Source organism: Schistocerca cancellata, chromosome 10 (genome assembly GCF_023864275.1).
Source record: "Schistocerca cancellata isolate TAMUIC-IGC-003103 chromosome 10, iqSchCanc2.1, whole genome shotgun sequence".
In the NCBI taxonomy this organism is placed as follows: Eukaryota; Metazoa; Arthropoda; class Insecta; order Orthoptera; family Acrididae; genus Schistocerca; species Schistocerca cancellata.
The window spans coordinates 84,968,003-84,988,021 of NC_064635.1; the positions used below are offsets into that span (position 1 = coordinate 84,968,003).

A 20,019-nucleotide genomic window follows, 5' to 3' on the forward strand; every position below is an offset into this window, starting at 1 on the left:
CAAATGTTATTTCTTGCAGACCTTTTGTTAAAGGTTTCTTGTGTTTCTCAAAAGGGTCCATGCAAGACTGACCAAAAAGGTGATGAAATTTTTTCAAGTATTTCATTTCATGGTACTTGCAAGTTGATTTCACCTCTGGGCCGACTCGTAAGTAAAACAACACTTTTTCTTCTTCACTGTAACCTTCGATTAAAGTAATGTCTTTAGGATGCACTCCATACATTTGTATGACATGCTTAATTAACAATAACACCAACAGAACACAGACACCAATTTCAACTGCACACGTCAAGAATTTCTAACTAAATAAGTGTGAGCAGACAATTGTTGGTGTAAGGGGGAAGACAACAATCAGGCTTGCATAGGCCTGCAGATGCAATTGTTAGCTGGCTGAAACAATTACCACAGCATTGTTTCGACAAATAATCATTAGCTAGTGTAATGTGGTGTGTTACATTATGCAATTGGTATACTTTACTTGATTAGCCTACCAGATATCGCAGACGTTAAAAAACTTTTTTTTTTTGACTCGTGTTCGTAATCTTTTTTCTATAACTTCCAATTGAATCTCAAAGTTGAAATTTATACTGAAGTTTGATATCATAAAGATCTATTAACTGTGAAATTTTCAGATTTTTATCTGGTCCCCCAACACAGATATTACAGGCCACAAAATAGAAAAATTTAAAAAAAAATCAATTTTTTAAAATAGTGTACCGTAAAACGGGGTGAATAGGATCACTCTTCATGTTCAAAGATGTGTATCTCCTCAACCAATTTATGTAAAGCGATGAAACAAAAGCTATTTTGTGCGTCTTCATCTGCAGTTTTGAATCCAATATATGGCTTTCTCTTTACTGTTTATGACGAATTTTAATAATTTTTTAAATGCTTTGATCCTACTGTTCTGAAGGTTGGGGTGAATAGGATCAGTCATAGTATTTTCCCAAATTATTCCATTAAGACGCTTGTTTTGCGATTAGGCTTATTTAAAAAAAAAAAGTAAAAGATGATTGCGAAATAGAAAAAAGAAGTATACATACAATTATAATTATTTTATTGAAAAAAAAAAAAGAAATAAATTTTACATAGAAAACTTAAAATAATGCTACACCTTATTCTAAAAACATGGGATCCACAAAACAGGTGTGTTGACCCCTTTGAATGTTAGTGACTTTTAGCTTTCTCTCCACTTGTATTGGGGTCACCTCACATATATTGTCCACAACCAGAAAAAAAAAAGTGTGTTCTTTTTCCCAACCCTTTTTCGAAGGCACTTAACAGTCATTGCTGACTCAGTTACAGTGACAATTGTGCCTATCAACCTCCTGTGTGTCTTTTTTGTGCCAAATCTAACAATGACAAAGTCACCAGGCTGAAGTTCATAAGGCAAAAAGACTTCAGAGCCACTGATTGCGCTTGTGTTCTCACGGTCACTGGTGGAGAGAGAGTTGGTGAGCCGTTATCTCCAGAAGCATTGTCACTTTTGTCTGAGGTGTCACTCTTTTCATTATCAGGGAAATCATGTACTGACACACTTTTCCCAGCCTGCACTGGAACCCTGGTTCGTCATTGTCTCACAGGCCTTTCATCGCTCCCTCGAATTTCTTGGAGCAATTCTATGAGGGCTCCATCAACATCCTGTGGATTTGCGGATCCTTCACCATCATCTTCAACACCAGAACTCTTGCTAATTACTCTCTCGGGATTGAACCGCAGAATCCCACATTTCTCGAAACCAGCCTGTATGTTTTTTTCGGCATTTACTTCCAGAGCCCTCACAAGCTGGTTTAGTAATCGGGGGGAATGGTGGTCTTCTTACGACCGGAACCCAATTTCCATTTTTGGAGAATGCTTCGCCACCTGGTCTTCAATGGACGAAAAAATGCTACGTCAAGAGGCTGAGTGAGATGCGTAGAGTTTTTGGGAAGAAAAATCATTCTTACACCAGTCTCTTCACAAGACTTGACTGAAGCCACTGAAAGATGAGTGGAAAGGTTGTCGCTGATTAAAATTTTGGGGCCTTCTATCTTCCTATAATAAGGCAAAAAGATTGCAATAATCCAGTCATCAAAACACTGAGCATCAAACCACCCACTTTCACTTCTATTAAATGCACCCGTGGTCTAGGGGTAGCATCTTTGATTCATAATCAAAAACGTCTTCGGTCCCGGGTTCGATCCCTGCCACTGCCTAAATTTTGATAAATAATTAGCATTGGTGGCCGAAGACTTCCGGCATAAGAAGTCACCCTCATTCTGCCAACGGCCTCGTCAAAGAGGGCGGAGGAGCGGATAGAGGTTCAGGGCACTCTGTTCTCCTAGGGGTGGGAAATTGCCCCTAAAGGCGGAAGAATCAGCAATGATCAATGACATGAGGATGCAGAAGGCAATGGAAACCACTGCATTAAAGACACGTAACATGTATCCACAGGACATGTGGCCTGTATTTGAATAAGTGTCATGATGATCTCTCCATTGGCAAAAGATTCCGGAATAGTCCCCATTCGGATCTCCGGGAGGGGACTGCCAAGGGGGAGGTTACCATGAGAAAAAGACTGAATAATCAACGAAAGGATAACATTCTACGAGTCGGGGCGTGGAATGTCAGAAGCTTGAACGTGGTAGGGAAACTAGAAAATCTGAAAAGGGAAATGCAAAGGCTCAATCTAGATATAGTAGGGGTCAGTGAAGTGAAGTGGAAGGAAGACAAGGATTTCTAGTCAGATGAGTATCGGGTAATGTCAACAGCAGCAGAAAATGGTATAACAGGTGTAGGATTCGTTATGAATAGGAAGGTAGGGCAGAGGGTGTGTTAGTGTGAACAGTTCAGTGACCGGGTTGTTCTAATCAGAATCGACAGCAGACCAACACTGACAACGATAGTTCAGGTATACATGCCGACGTCGCAAGGTGAAGATGAACAGGTAGAGAAAGTGTATGAGGATATTGAAAGGGTAATGCAGTATGTAAAGGGGGACGAAAATCTAATAGTCATGGGCGACTGGAATGCAGTTGTAGGGGCAGGAGTAGAACAAAAGGTTACAGGAGAATATGGGCTTGGGACAAGGAATGAAAGAGGAGAAAGGCTAATTGAGATCTGTAACAAGTTTCAGCTAGTAATAGCGAATACCCTGTTCAAGAATTGCAAGAGGAGGAGGTATACTTGGAAAAGGCCGGGAGATACAGGAAGATTTCAATTAGATTACATCATGGTCAGACAGAGATTCCGAAATCAGATACTGGATTGTAAGGCGTACCCAGGAGCAGATATAGACTCAGATCACAATACACAATATAGTAGTGATGAAGAGTAGGCTGAAGTTCAAGACATTAGTCAGGAAGAATCAATATGCAAAGAAGTGGGATACGGAAGTACTAAGGAATGACGAGATACGTTTGAAGTTCTCTAACGCTATAGATACAGCAATAAGGAATAGCGCAGTAGGCAGTACAGCTGAAGAGGAATGGACATCTCTAAAAAGGGCCATCACAGAAGTTGGGAAGGAAAACGTAGGTACAAAGAAGGTAGCTGCGAAGAAACCATGGGTAACAGAAGAAATACTTCAGTTGATTGATGAAAGGAGGAAGTACAAACATGTTCCGGGAAAATCAGGAATACAGAAATACAAGTCGCTGACGAATGAAATAAATAGGAAGTGCAGGGAAGCTAAGACGAAATGGCTGCAGGAAAAATGTGAAGACATCGAAAAAGATATGATTGTCGGAAGGACAGACTCAGCATACAGGAAAGTCAAAACAACCTTTGGTGACATTAAAAGCAACGGTGGTAACATTAAGAGTGCAACGGGAATTCCACTGTTAAATGCAGAGGAAAGAGCAGATAGGTGGAAAGCATACATTGAAAGCCTGTATGAGGGTGAAGATTTGTCTAATGTGATAGAAGAAGAAACAGGGGTCGATTTAGAAGAGATAGGGGATCCAGTATTAGAATCGGAATTTAAAAGAGCTTTGGAGGACTTATGGTCAAATAAGGCAGAAGGGATAGATAAAATTCCACCAGAATTTCTAAAATCATTGGGGGAAGTGGCAACAAAATGACTATTCACGTTGGTGTGTAGAATATAGGAGTCTGGCGATATACCATCTGACTTTCGGAAAAGCATCATCCACACAATTCCGAAACGGCAAGGGCTGACATGTGCAAGAATTATCGCACAATCTGCTTAACAGCTCGTGCATCGAAGCTGCTTACAAGAATAATATACAGAAGAATGGAAAAGAAAATTGAGAATGCGCTAGGTGACGATCAGTTTGGCTTTAGGAAAAGTAAAGGGACGAGAGAGGCAATTCTGATGTTACGGCTAATAATGGAAGCAAGGCTAAAGAAAAATCAAGACACTTTCATAGGATTTGTCGACCTGGAAAAAGCGTTCGACAATATAAAATGGTGCAAGCTGTTCGAGATTCTGAAAAAAGTAGGGGTGAGCTACAGGGAGAGACGGGTCATATACAATATGTACAACAACCAAGAGGGAATAATAAGAGTGGACGATCAAGAACGAAGTGCTCGTATTAAGAAGGGTGTAAGACAAGGCTGTAGACTTTCGCCCCTACTCTTCAATCTGTGCATCGAGGAAGCAATAATGGAAATAAAAGAAAGGTTCAGGAGTGGAATTAAAATACAAGGTGAAAGGATATCAATGATACGATTCGCTGATGACATTGCTATCCTGAGTGAAAGTGAAGAAGAATTAAATGATCTGCTGAACGGAATGAACAGTCTAATGAGTACACAGTATGGTTTGAGAGTAAATCGGAGAAAGACGAAGGTAATAAGAAGTAGTAGAAATGAGAACAGCGAGTAACTTAACATCAGGATTGATGGTCATGAAGTCAATGAAGTTAAGGAATTCTGCTACCTAGGCAGTAAAATAACCAATGACGGTCGGAGCAAGGAGGACATCAAAAGCAGACTCGCTATGGCAAAAAAGGCATTTCTGGCCAAGAGAAGTCTACTAATATCAAATACAGGCCTTAATTTGAGGAAGAAATTTCTGAGGATGTACGTCTGGAGTACAGCATTGTATGGTAGTGAAACATGGACTGTAGGAAAACCGGAACAGAAGAGAATCGAAGCATTTGAGATGTGGTGCTATAGACGAATGTTGAAAATTAGGTGGACTGATAAGGTACGGAATGAGGAGGTTCTACGCAGAATCGGAGAGGAAAGGAATATGTGGAAAACACTGATAAGGAGAAGGGACAGGATGATAGGACATCTGCTAAGACATGAGGGAATGACTTCCATGGTACTAGAGGGAGCTGTAGAGAGCAAAAACTGTAGAGGAAGGCAGAGATTAGAATATGTCAAGCAAATAATTGAGGACGTAGGTTGCAAGTGCTACTCTGAGATGAAGAGGTTAGCACAGCAAAGGAATTCGTGGCAGGCCGCATCAAACCAGTCAGTAGACTGATGACAAAAAAAAAAAAAAAAAAAAAAAAAAAAAAATGGTCTGGTGTCTTTGGGAGCACCATCCATCCATCAAGCATACAAGTGCTTCAAGAGATAAACAACATACAAAGGCAGCAGTTTTCCATTTGCTGCAGCAGCAAACACAACTGACGTTGCTACTTTGAGGTATTCATGACTCTCTCAGGAATTCTGTTCCTCTTTTCGTAATCTCTTTCACACGTTCCAGATCATCTGTTAAGTTTGTTTCATGTAAATTGACAATATTACTTAGGGGAACATCTTTAATTTTCTTCTTTAAATTATCAAAATATTCCCGCAGGACAACTCTCAAAACAGAGGCATGTGCTCTTTTTATGTTCTGGTACAGTCTTAGACTCAGTTTTTCTTTGTGCCTCTTCAAAAAGCTAACAGTGAATTTGTGACCACGTAAATTACTTTTGAATTTTCTAACAACTTTACCTATCCGGTCCAAGAATCCTTGCCAAACAATTGCAGAGTCAACCGGTCAAAGTAATAGCCCCACTCAGCACAAATAGCAAACCTGTCCACAATCAACATCTCTTCATCTGCAGAGAGTGCAGTTTGTCCCCCTTGGGGGCGCACATTCTTATTCCTCAAATGTCGGTGGAGAACTGTGTATGGAATGCTGAAATTTCTGGCAGCTTGCCTAATGGTCCTCACTCCTTTAACAGCAGCAATGGCTTGGGCTAATTCATCCTTGCTTCTCTTTGTGTAGGATTTCCCACAAGGATCAGGAATGTAATTTCTGGGCATTTTAATCAGTCTGGAAATTAAGTAGAATGAAACATTCAAAACACAAGCAGGTAGCGTCCCATAAGCAAATGTAAGCCCGATAATAGTGTTATTTTATACTGATCCTATTCACCTGTTTTTTTTTTTCTTTTCTTTTTTTTTTTTTTTTTTTAAAGAAAGTGCGTTCGTTCCAGCGAAATAAAATAAAATCAAGAAATATATTTAATACTCACCAAAAACAAAGGAGGACCTGATTTCAGAACACAATTCTTGGTAGAAGCACTGATTTTGACGATACACAATCCCAACCACACACCACTGTATACCAAGTTTTCAGAACGTACATGTTTACAGTGCTCTAGAAGCCAGGGTAGCCACTATTTGAACACAAAATGTTCATGAATGTGTTTCTCAAGGGCAATACTGCAGATTGACGCACTGATTTCTATACTTTATTGCGATCCTGTGTAGTTTCTATTGTTTTAAAGTTTTTCTCTCAGAATTGATCCTATTCGCCCTATTTTACGGTATTTTTTTAAGTGCAAGTTTCTCACCATTGATACTCTATTAAAAGTAACTACACTATACAGTGTAATAGCAGACAAAATATTAAAGCTGAGAAATTAATCTTTCTTTGGAAACCTACTGTTCAAAAATTGAGCTTTTTAATTTGTGGCTGATAACTTTGAACTATTAAAAATATATTAAAGAATACATTCAGCTAAGTGATAATGATGTTAGTTTGTAGCCCAGAGTGTGTTGAACTAAATACATTTTATCTGAAAGGCTTAGGACAATCCACTACTGAATAAATGTAAAAAATGTAGATGCTTTCAAATACAAAAAAACGCATGCGACCTGGGACAAATATCACCGCCATTTCAAAATAATAAATAATAAATTTCTTTAAAAAAATATTTTTGTGGCTGCTAAACATTGGGGAATTCATCCAGCAAATATAAAATTATTCTGAGATGGTCATCAAGCAACCAGTGCTTGGTATGGATTGACCCTATAGAAAGGGTAATCTTTTTTTTTTTCACTCTAGTGATAATATGATTTAGTTTTATATATCTACAAAAATTTCACTAACAGTCCATAACCTTCACTGGCTATTTACTTTGATCTTATGGCCTTCATTGTGTACTTTTGTCAACTCCATAAAAGGGTAAAGGCACAAAGGAAGTAATGACATTAGCTGCTAGTGGACATTGGTTTAAATCAATTGGGAAGTTAAAAATTTGTGCCAGACCGGAGTTGGATCCTGGTCTCCTGCACATGTGTGTATAAAGCGTTTTTCAGTCTCCAGAGGGTTCAAAACTACATCATTCTCTCAGCTCTCTTCTTTCTTTCATCATTTTAAATCACCCCTCCTATTGTCTATATGTTGCTCTTGATTAGTAGTCTCATTTATTTGCCTTTTAATTGCTTTGTTTTTAAATCTTCTCCTGAATTACTTAGTTTCCTTAATTTCTGTTCCATTATTTCTCATAATTCCCCCTTCAACTCTTTGTTCTGGTTAAATGTCTAAACAAAGAAATGTGTTTCTCCCAGATAATATTCATTACTGCTTTCATTCCTTGCAGAACGTTTCCTTAAAAGGCAGTCTCCTGTGTCTGTCTATTTCTGCAGAGTTAGCAGTTTTGAAAATACATTTTGCTAGCTTATCTTATTCTCGTTGTGTAACTGCTTTGAGGTATTTTAATTTTGGGGCTATTGACAAGCCTTTGGTTACGTTGTTTATCACATTATGCCACGTAGGTTTTTCATTAAGGTCACATGTTACAATTTCTCTTAATTATTTACATATTTTCCTACTTACTGCAACACAATTGATTCCTGTAAACACTGGTATGGATTTTGAAATATGTTGTTATGATGTGTCCATTAATTAATTTTTTGCGGAGTCATCTTGCCACCCCATTCTTCCGTGACATGCCTGTATCACTGAATTTGTATCAGTTCAGATATGCTGAAGCAATGCATACTTACGAGTATGTGCTGGGTAGATCAAAAATAACTTTTGCTTTCTCTGTTAAGAAATTTTCATTTTGTGGGCTTCATAACTGCTATCTGATGTCTTGTTTCTTTGTTGTCTTTATTAACAAAACTAAAAACTACAGATAATTGACTGTCACGTTTTGTGGCTATGAGAAACAGAGATCCTTGCAATTTTTCCAGGAGTCTCAAAGAAAATGCGTTTTATGAACCCAAACAGAGATAATCAAGTAACCTGCAACACGTGCACAAATCAAATCACATCCGCTATGTGTGGTGGCACACATGGATTTGTGACACAAGCATTTTACACATGGAAGATGTTGCAGGAGTTGCTAGCACTTGCTTGTGACTGTAACTGTGCCCACTAACTGTACTTCTGTCGACAGCAGATGCTCCACAGACTTTGTACAAGTGTTTGTGAATATTCCCCACAGTTTCTTTCTTTGCAGTGAGAAATTCAATGACGGCACGTTTACGTACATCACCTACAGATGTCATTTTGAAACTGTCCTGCCACTACGCAATTTGTCGGAACTGACGGAAATTTGGCGCACTCACTCAGGAGACTTCAAATAACATGTACATGACGTTTCACATTTGTAGCATTGTTTTTGGTTAGGAAAAAAAAAAAAAATGCGGTGTATTACTTACTGGGCAACCCTCATAAATCCAATGATGAGGGTGGTTTGAAAAGTTCTCGGAATCACCCCTGGAGGTCAGCACTAGTGCAACAAGTTGTTCACATGATATTCATTGGACTGTTGCCTGTAAACAGGTGCCACGTCAGTGATCTTGGAAGAAAGCTGCGGCGGTGACGTGGCTCTGTTGTTCCCGTGTAGTGATTTGCGAAGATGGGGGGGTAATTGAGATTCGAGCAGTACTTCGTAAAGAAAGGTATGAAAGCAAAGGACATTTATGCCAATTTCCAGAATACACTGGAACTCTGCTCCTTCATATTCAACTGTTGCCAAGTGGATAAGTGAATTTAAATTTGGTCGGGAGAGCTTAGATGATGATCTGTGCAGCGTTCAGCCAAGATGTCACTTCTCCAAAATCATGGCAAATGTGCACAAAATGGTCATGGAGGATTGCCGATCGAAAGTGCGAAAAATTGCTCACGCTTGGCAGATCTGCAAGGGCATATCACAGTTTAACTGAGGAGTTAGAAATGAAAAAATTATCTGCAAGATGGGTGCCACGACTCTTGATGCTGGATCAAAAATGCATGAGAATGACATATCGGAACAATGTTTGACCTGTTTTAGGAGAAACAAACGATTTTTTGCACCGGTTTGTGACCACAGATGAAACTTGAGTGCACTACTATACCCCAGAGACAAAACAACAGTCAAAGCAGTGGAAACATGCTGATTCTCCACCACCAAAGAAAGCAGAGGCAATTCCTTCAGCAGGAAAGGTCACGGCATCAGTGTTCTGGGATGTGAAGGAGATTCTGTTTGTAGATTATATCCCCACTGGGCAAACAATTACTGGAGAATACTACACTAACCTCCTAGACAAATTGCAACAACAGTTAGGTGGAGGGGGAAAAAAAAAAAAAAAAAAAAAAAAAAAAAAAAAAAAAAAAAAAAAAAAAAAAAAAAAAAAACAGATTTTGCAAGGAAGAAAGTCATCTTCCATCAAGACAACATGCGCCTGCACACGTGTCATTGCAATGGCAAAATTACACGAACTAAGGTATGAATTGTTGCCACAGCCATCTTATTCACCTGATATGTCTCCGCCAGCCTTCCACCTTTTCCCAAAACTTCATCGACGAAGATTCACTTCCAATAAAGAAGTGATACCTGGAGTTGACAACTATTTTGCACACTTGGACCACATGCATTAATATACAAGGAGATTACATCGAAAAATAAAAAAAAAGGTTTCAGTGGTGTATGTACTTTTTATCTATTCTGTTCTGAGAACTTTTCAAATCACCCTCGTAGAAATGTGAAATGATATGACAGGAGAAGGACTGCAATGGGTGAGGTAATCATCAGAATGTGCACAAATAAAAAAGGCCAAGTAAAAAAAGACATGGAATTCAATGAGATAAAGCACGGATTTCACATACATGTCTGTAAAGTCCAGAAATTATCTTACAACTACACAATAATTTAGTTCCACTTTGCACCATTAGCACACACAGCTTCTGCAGCAGTCTGCAATATTACACAAAATATAAAACAAATACAATTTGCATTCCACAGATCAACCCTGATATGACTTCAATATCTAATTAAGAAGCGTCACTTCAAGTACTGAATGAGCAATGCCAAGTAACGATTCTGAGATGACGCAAACATTGAAAAGAAAGTGAGAGAGGAAGAAAATACTGGTTCACAAATTTCTACACAAAGCCAAAATAACTTCACTGTCAATTCAAAATATTGTGCACTACAGCAATCAAACTATTGCTTCCTCCTCCATCTAATAACATTTATTAGTTCATGATAAATTTGCCATTACTCATCCAGAACTTCTATTACACTGCTCTCAGTTTTGTACTATCTTCTTTTTATCTTTTCTCTTGTTTGTTTTACAAATATTAGCTCTTAAATTTTGAAATGTTTGCAACTTTAAGAGAGATAAAGGCAAATCAGTTGTTTCTGAAAAATCAACAGACAGACATCAATGAAAGACCAATAATTGTGTGTACATAGGGAAGTTTCCCATTCCAGTGGCACAACAGTAGTAATACTTCACAGTCTCTTCACATTCCAACTGCACTCTAAGTTACAAACAATCCAAAACTAATGAGCATTCCAATAAATTTTTAGCCACATGGTTCCAAAGTTTCTAGTCTGTGGACAACACAGCCAGGTAAGAGCAGTGTCAATTTGTTGTATTTGTGCAAGTACATTCTGAAAGACGTGCTGGTAGAAAGGCTATTAGGTCTTATAGGGATGTGACACCATTGATAAAACTAAATTTCAGAAAATTATCCATTCATGCAATGTAAAAATATGCTTACCAGAGGCCATCTATTTGATTTTTCCATGCTTTAGTACTTGAATAATACCACCCTGTCACCAACTAATAACCTTTCCACCACAAATCTGACACACTGTTCACTTTCATACTAAAATAAATTTAGCAACAAATTTAAAACTACAGTTGCAAATTTCAGGGGTTTGGAAAAATTAGGTACAAAATATAATTTTCTGAATAACACTATAATACTGAAGAGTGGCAACTAATATAAACTAGAGAAAAAAAGGAAGAAAATGGGTGCTATTTCATTTATAATTCTGTTTGTTACAGCTCGGGTGATTATATGTTCTTGATGATGTAGTATGGGAACAAATGTGTTACATGTTTAGCACGCGCTCTCACACACACACACACACACACACACACACAGAGAGAGAGAGAGAGAGAGAGAGAGAAAAGAGAAACTAACTTCCATGGGCACCACAGACTGACAATTTGGAACCAAATAAAATTTTTCCTTGAATACGAACAGAGAACATTGATTTTTACACAGATAAAAGTAATTACATGTTTACAATTCTGAACAGTTTTTTTTTTGCCTTCCATTATCACAGCTTCTCTGAAGTTATTTCCACTTCCTTTCATGGAGGTGGCACATAATAAAGGTAGGAGCAGATTACAACCAGAGCACCAATTCTGCAGTTTCTCATTACAGTAAAGCTGTGACTGAAATATAGTTCCAAAATCAGCTGATTTTTCCCTGCCCCAACAGTTGACAATTATCATTTTCCCTCTGCAATACATGCACAAAAAAGCAAAATTTTTGAATTCACATCACAAACTTTATAAATCAGATAAATCTGTCACAGAAATTCCTCTAAGCAAAAAAATTATCATGAATCATTTTTAATTTCTGATCTTAAAGTAAAAACATTTTCACCAAAGCAAAACGTAATTGCAATACAACATTGGGGTATTTCCATGCAGGAGAAAGCTTCCCCTTTAAAACGTGATTTTACATAAAATCTCATCAATAATCTCTAAATTTTCTATAGCACCAAAAGATTGGACATCACTATGCGAGATTAAAATACCTGTAGCATCTGCTGAGCTTTGTAATTCATGATTAATGAAAAAAAAAGCAAGTTTGAAGTATCTGTAACAGTTATCATTTGTCTCCCTGTTATGTTGTAGGAAATGGAGTGTATGCTGAACTATGTGGACGATCAACTGTGTGACTGTCTCTTGTACAGAATTTCTAATAAGAAAGTAATACAATATAAAATTGGTGCAGCAGAAACGGACACTGACTGCTGTTCACAATGATTGAACTTCCCAGATTAGTCAGCAATTATTTCACCCTTACTGTATTTATGAACATAATATTATGCAATCTAAACCGTTATCACAAGATTCCTGATAATACTGTCTATAAATAATTTGTTGTGCTGAAATACTTTTACAACTTTCACGGAAACCTCATCTGCAGTTTCTTCTAAAACAACATACAATTTCCTGGAAGTGATTTGGAGCCTATTCCTGTACCTATATATACATATATTGACATCTTTGTTATTATTTTGGCAACCTGCTCCTACCTTCTACATAAATCCTGATACAATTACAGTCTCTTACTTTGTCAATTTTTGAAAGTACAGTCTCACAATAGATGAATACTATATACAGTGTGGTAACAGTATTATACAATATGACCATCAGCATGAATGGGAAACTTGTAACTCTTCACAGCAAACATTTTCTATAACATTCATCACTGGCAGATTCAGTTATATGATTTATCTTAAAAGAATGGCTAGGTGTGACTGAGTGGTGCTTCTTAACCAAAAATACAGAAAATGTATGTTGTCTTGAATCCATCATTTCAAGAATGAAATACACATATTACTAGTTCTAAGGATTTTCTCGTAGGACACCTTCAGAATATAGTTTGTATGAAAGTAAAGTTAAATGAAATTACAACTTTTAAAAAAATTCTTTATTTTTCCCAAGATTTTTCTTCATGTGGGCATGTGTTTTGTAAAGTTTGAAGACATGTCTGGACAAATAATCACAAAAATTAATAAATTTCAGTATGTAACTCTGGGATAGAGGGCTGTCAACAACCAGAGTGATAAATACTCGGGTGTTTCACGTTTCAACCTGCAGCAAAATTTCCAATTATTGTCTTTTGGATCACACCTGGATTTGTTCAGACTAAAATTGCACACAAATCTCTCAATTTACCAAAATACAAATTTGAAACTATGCAAAAGGGATGGAATTAAACAGCACTGACAGTAAGAATGTTCACAGGAAAGCAAATTATTTCTGACAAATTTATTGTATTAACATATTTGATACCTTACACTGTTGTTGAATGCACGTGAAAAGATGCGGAAGCTTATACTCGTCATTTACGACAAATAGCTATATTACTGTGGCTTTTGTATACAGTCAAGTTAATTTGAACTGCTAAACATGACAGTAATGAACTGGAAAGTTTATTCCAATAACACTTCTGCTTATTATAATTGTAAAAGAATCTCGGCTTAAGCTTATACGTGATCCTGCTGTTCTGCTACCCATAAATGAAGATATAGTACATATTGATAATCCTTTCATTTTATTTATTGTGAGACTCTGGCAGTGCTGAACACAAGGTGTGGAAAACTGGCCAAAGAGAGCACTTAGTATGAACCAATTTGCTCAATGCATCATTGTCTGAAGCAAAATGCAGTTTAATGTTCAATGTGGTCACATGTGTGATTAATTTCTGTTTCCAAATGTGTGAAGGAATATAAGCTGATTTCAATGGAATACAAGCTGATAATATTAAGGGATACAGAACCAACAGTCTCATTAATGAAAAGAAACCAAATGCACAAGTACAAAAAAAGAATTTTGATTAATTAAAGTAGGATCCTATGTACCAGTATGCAAAGAATGAGAACAAATAATATACTGAAGCATCACTGTTTGCAAACTTCTCTTTTGTCTCTCTAATGTCCTGCCTACAACATTCTCATACGAGCTACCAGCAGATCAGCAAGCAGTCTTTGAAGACATTTTTGACTAATGTGACAATGAGTGAGAGGAAATGAATTAACTCAGAACCTAACAGCAGGAAGGAACTTGAGAAAACCTGAATTTCGATGAGTCAGAGTTCTGTTTCAGGCCATTAGTCTCCCAGTAACTTGCAGCATAAATTTTGAGACAGTCACAACTAGCCACATTTTAAGAATGCTGGTACAGATATCTCAACTGCATAGTAGTAAAGACACTCAATTGCACATATAATAGGCCAGCCTGGCCAAAGTTGCAAACAAAGAAGGAGCGGCAGCAAGAAAATAATACAACCAGTAATTACTGTGGAACATACCAAATGGTATACTTTTACCTTGTAGCATCTCTCCAAAATATGATCGACTAATTTTTTAAGCTACTGACTGAGAGATGGGTAGAAGCTACGCTTCCTTGTGGTGTTCCTCATTCAGGTCACCGTCTCCTCATCTTGCTGCCGCTTCCTACTGTTGGATCATTTGCCAGCAGTGCACCTGAATTTCAGTAAATGTCTTCTCAAGTGCTGAAGCTTGGCAAATATCTAACTTACTGACTGACACACTTACGTAAGAACAATCAAAAGTGTGCATGGTGCACACACACACATACACACACATGCTCTATTACACACATACACAGTAACAGCCACATATGAACACTGTACAGCTTCTAACTACACCGCCACATGGCAGAAGAACGGAGCCACGCGGCGGGCCTGCCGCCGTCACAGAGGCGGCACTAATCCGCAGCCGGGCTGGGTCATGCCAGCCGCCGAGCGCAACTGCGGACATGCCGGACAGCCGATGCGGTGCACGAACGCTTGTGGAGCGGGACGGCCGGCGCTACCGCTGCCGGCGAGTGGGAACACGACGAGTAAGGGGGAGGCACGTGCCACTGTCACCACTTGGCACGCTTCGACCAGTCCTTCGGAGTCCAGTGCAGGCACTTGGGATCGATTCGGATCTTCCGCTTCTCCATCGCACGCCTGTGGTTCGCTACAGTCTCTTTTGTCAGTGTAATTATGTACTGTCCCTTGTAGTAGTTTATGAGATTGAGTATCTGCAACGTGGAGATCACATCTTCTTTCTTGATGCTCGTCAGCTCACAAATCTCACTGCCAGAAGAGAAAAGATAAGCTGTGGTTATGACTAGAAACTGAAACACAACTATACATAATGGTTCATAAGAAACACCTTACACTTAAAAAATTAGAAGAATATTCAATAATAATGAACAAATGCAAACTCTCCTCTTCAAGAATAGACACAAATCCCACAAAAAGAGGTCTTCTGACTCTCAGCTTGCTCTGTTTATCTGTGAAAGACACAGTACTATAGACAACAGCACTCATATTGATGCCATGTGCAACATACTCAGGCACCTATAAGATACTTTTATTTAGTGTACATTGGTCAAAGAGATAAGCAGAGGGGCCCCTCATCTGCCATAATAATATTTTTTCCAGGAACATTTTCTAAAATCTCAGTTAGCTTGTTTAGGAATACAAGAAGACAGTTGACTAATTTTCTTTTTCTTCTAAGCTCCATTTCGTGTTAGAAGTATATCATCATCATCATCATCATCATCATCATCAGTAGTGTTCTGCCTAAAGGCAGGTTTTCACATGGTAGTTCTCCAGGCTGTCCGGTCTTCTGCCATCCTCTTCAGGCCTGCATAATTTCCTCTTTCCTTTATGTCATCTATCACCTTGTATCTCCTTCTTCCTCTCAGTCTTCTTCCACAAACCAATCCTTCCAAAGCACCTACTAGCAAGCACTCCCTTCTCAATGAATGTCCCAACCAGTTCTTTTTCCTTTCTCTTACAACCTTCAGCAGACATCTTCTCTCACCAACCCTTTCCAATACTCTTTCATTACTCACTCTTTCCATCCAGCTTATTCTCTCCATTCTCCTCCACATCCACATCTCAAATGCTTCTAACCTTTTTTCATCCTCTCGTCTCAGTGTCCATGTTTCTGCCCCATATAGTGCCACACTACAGACAAAACATTTGCCAAGCCTTTTCCTTAGTCCTTTATCTAATTTGCCACACAAGAGTCTCCTCTTTCTGTTGAATGCGTCCTTCGCTATGGCAATTTGGGTTTTCACCTCCTGGTGACATCTCAAGTCTTCAGTTATTGTGCTTCCGAGATATATAAATTGACTTATTTGGCTAATGGTAGATTATCCTATTTTAATATTGGACAGTCTGCGTCTTGTACTGATGACCATACTCTTTGTTTTTGCTGTGTTTATTTGCATCCCATATTCCACACAAGCTTCATTCAGATCTTTGAGCATGTTATTCACTGTCCGCTCACTTTCTGCCACTAGTACCATGTCATCAGCAAATCTTATACATTCTATTCTCTTTCCACCAATACATATTCCTCTTTTCCCACCTAAACTTTTTGCAATAATCTCTTCAAGGTATACATTAAACAGCAGTGAGGAAAGGCAACAACCTTGTCTAACACCTCCTCCAATGCTGCTTCCTTCTCACATTTCATTTCCAATCCTTATCCTTACTTTCTGGGGTAAATATAGATTCTGTATCAGTCGTCTCTCTTTCCAATCTACTCCTTTCCTCTTCAAGATATCCATCAGCTTGTTCAACTGCGTCTTGTACTGATGACCATACTCTTTGTTTTTGCTGTGTTTATTTGCATCCCATATTCCACACAAGCTTCATTCAGATCTTTGAGCATGTTATTCACTGTCCGCTCACTTTCTGCCACTAGTACCATGTCATCAGCAAATCTTATACATTCTATTCTCTTTCCACCAATACATATTCCTCTTTTCCCACCTAAACTTTTTGCAATAATCTCTTCAAGGTATACATTAAACAGCCTTTTCTAAATCTATAAAAACAGCAAAGATTTCTCTACCCTTTTCCAGATATCTTTCCCCTATAGTTCTTAGCAGGCCAATAGCATCTCTTGTTCCTTTTCCTCTTCTACATCCGAACTGCTCCTCTGCAATCCCTCCATCTAGCTTGCCATATAACCTCCTGTTCAACACTCTCAGCAAGACTTTAGCTGCATGAGAAATTAGACTGATGGTCCGGTGCTCTTCACATTTTTTAGTATTTCTCTTTTTCTCTATTGGTATCATAACTGTTGCAGCGAAGTCCTCAGGCCATTCCCCTTTGTAGAAGTACATAATTAACTGTTTTTGCGCTAGGCTGCAGGCCATCTCTTAATAAACTGGGTGATTTCTGAAAAGCTCTTATCATTTATAGCAAACAATATGAATCAAAGTTTCTGGCAGATTAAAACTGTGTGCCTCACCGGGACTCAAACCTGGGACTTGCTTTTTGCAGACAAGTGTTATGCCAACAGAGGTACCTGAACACTACTCACGCTGCAGACTGAACATTTATTCTGGATACGAATCAACTTCCTTAACAAACTTTTCTAGTTTTCTTATCACCTTAGCACCAAGAGAGAGCAAAGCCTGACTAGATGTTTACTGTTACAAAGAATTCTACAACACTGAGAAGAAATGTATTAATTTCTACCAAAGTCTGATTACCTTCATGCTGAATACGTACTCAAGAGTACTCAGCACCAGGTTCAGGAGACATGCTCGCTCACTTACACAAGATATTTGGTACAGTTTGAAAGCTCAGTGCCACAGTCATCCTACATTTCAAGAATCACGATTCAATTAAAGCAGACAAAATAGATACCAACAGAAAAAAAATCGCAACACTGAGAAGAAGTTGTGCCACGTAAACAAAAGTTTGTAGGCATTTTCTATTGCTGAAATATGATGTCTATTTGTGGTGTGCATACTGTAAGACCTTCGGTACACACACCATCAGATTATTTGACTTGTCGCTCTAACGAAGTAGGCGAGTGTCAGCAGTATGTCTCGTGGTCTTATCGTGGCGTGTTTATCTTCTGCCGTTAGGTCAGACGATAGAAATGCCACTTGCACGCTTAGAGTAGCACATTGACAGTGACCAACTTTAAACAGAACTTGATTAAATTTCACACACATGTATTAAAATAATAACAAGCATAAAAATAACTTAACTTGGTTCTGGATGCTATTTACAATTGACATTCTGAAGTTCCTTTGGTCTTGGTACGTTAATCTTATTCTCACATATCTCTGATAGTTGACAAAGTGTCTATACATTTCTCTTCATGGCTATGTACAGGAATATGATAATCTTATTAGGTGCAGACTGAAACTTGACTATAGACTGGTACAGACTAATGCAGACTGGTACAGACTGGTGCAGACAAATGCAGACTGACTAACCGGAGGTCTGTACACTCGTTATAATACCTCGCGCGTTAATGTATCACTGCGCGAGTGTGATCCGCGAGGAGAAAAGGTTCTATGTTAGCAGCAATCTCATTGGCTGCATTACATATTAATACGCGGATTGGCGGAAGCAGAATTTGGTCCGTCTCTAAGACAGCGCCATCTCGTAGTGCGGAGACGGACGAGCGCTGTGCCTGCGCTGTTGTGCTTAGAGGGGCGCGCTCTAGTGGGAAAGTTGTGTATGCGCTGACTACGCGGAACTATGTACACAACACTACTCGAATTTTGTGCCAGTCACACAAGGGTGGCACTAGCAGCAACACTATGAGGATGCAATACACACTGTAATGATTGTGAGTATTGGTTGCTTCTGAGATTCGACACGGCGAGATGACGATGGCCAAGAATGCCTTTAGGGCATCAGAGACACCATTATCAACACCTCACAGAGTTTGAATGAATCTTGTAATAGGGCTACTAGAAGTTGGATGTTCCCTCTGTGATACTGCAGACTTGGTGGGAATGTCACCACAGTATATTATTGCTAAAGTGGTGGTTACGAGAATGTACTGTCTCCTGATGGTGCCCTGGAACTACTGAGAGGGAAGACCATCGTGCTCAGCATGTGGTTCTGGCATATCGTACTGCATCTACAGCAGCAATTTGAGCAGCAGTAGCATCACATGGACACAATGAACTGTTACAAATCGGTCACTTCAAGGATAGTTCCAAGCCAGGCGACCGGTAGCCTGCACTCCACTGATCCCAAGTCATCACCATTTGGAACTTCACTAGAGTCAAGTGAGAGCTAGTTGGAGGGCAGGGTGGAGGTCTGTTATGTTTTCTGATGAAAGTCGGTTCTGTCTCAGTGGTAGTGACAGCCGTGTGACGGTTAGGAGGTGGCCAGTCGAGGGCTTGCAACCAACCTGTCTAGGTATCAGACACACTGGATCTACACCTGGTGTTATGGTCTGGCGTGGACATTCGTATGACATCAGGAGCACTCTCGTGGTTATCTTATGCACCCAGACTGCAAATTTGTACGACAATCTGGTGATTCGACCTGTTGTGCTGCCATTCGTGAACAACATTCCAGGGGGTGTTTTGAGCAGGATAACACTCTTCCACATACCGCTGTTGTAACACAACATGCTCTAGAGTGTCTATATGTTGCCTCGGCCTGCTCGATCAGCAGATCTGTTTCCAGTTGAGAACATGTGGGACATCATTGGATTACAACTCCAGTGTCATCCACATCCGGCACTAACTTTCCCTGTACAGACCGACAAAGTGCAACAGGCACGGATCTCCATCCCACAAACTGACGTCCGGCACCTGTACAACACAATGCATGTACGTTTGCATGCTTGCATTCAGATGGTTGCACCACTTATTAATGTTCCAGCAGTTCACATTTGCCACGGCTTATCTTGCGCTTACATTAACCTGTGATCTTGCAAAATATAATGAATGTATTCCCAAAATTTCATTACTCTACATTAATTATTTTCTAGTGTTGTAATTTTTTTCCATCAGTGTATTTCCAGA

At 39.0% G+C, this 20,019-nt stretch overlaps 1 protein-coding gene across 1 annotated transcript in view; it reads right to left on the reverse strand.

The window, feature by feature from the left end:
* Positions 1 to 10,222: 10,222 nt before the first annotated feature.
* Positions 10,223 to 20,019, reverse strand: part of LOC126106889 (histone acetyltransferase Tip60-like) — a 125,258-nt gene continuing 115,461 nt past the window's right edge. The window contains exon 9 of the mRNA XM_049913299.1: positions 10,223 to 15,304. Within this exon, the coding sequence (XP_049769256.1) occupies positions 15,088 to 15,304 (217 nt within the window). The 3' untranslated portion in view covers positions 10,223 to 15,087. The remainder of the gene's footprint in view (positions 15,305 to 20,019) is intronic.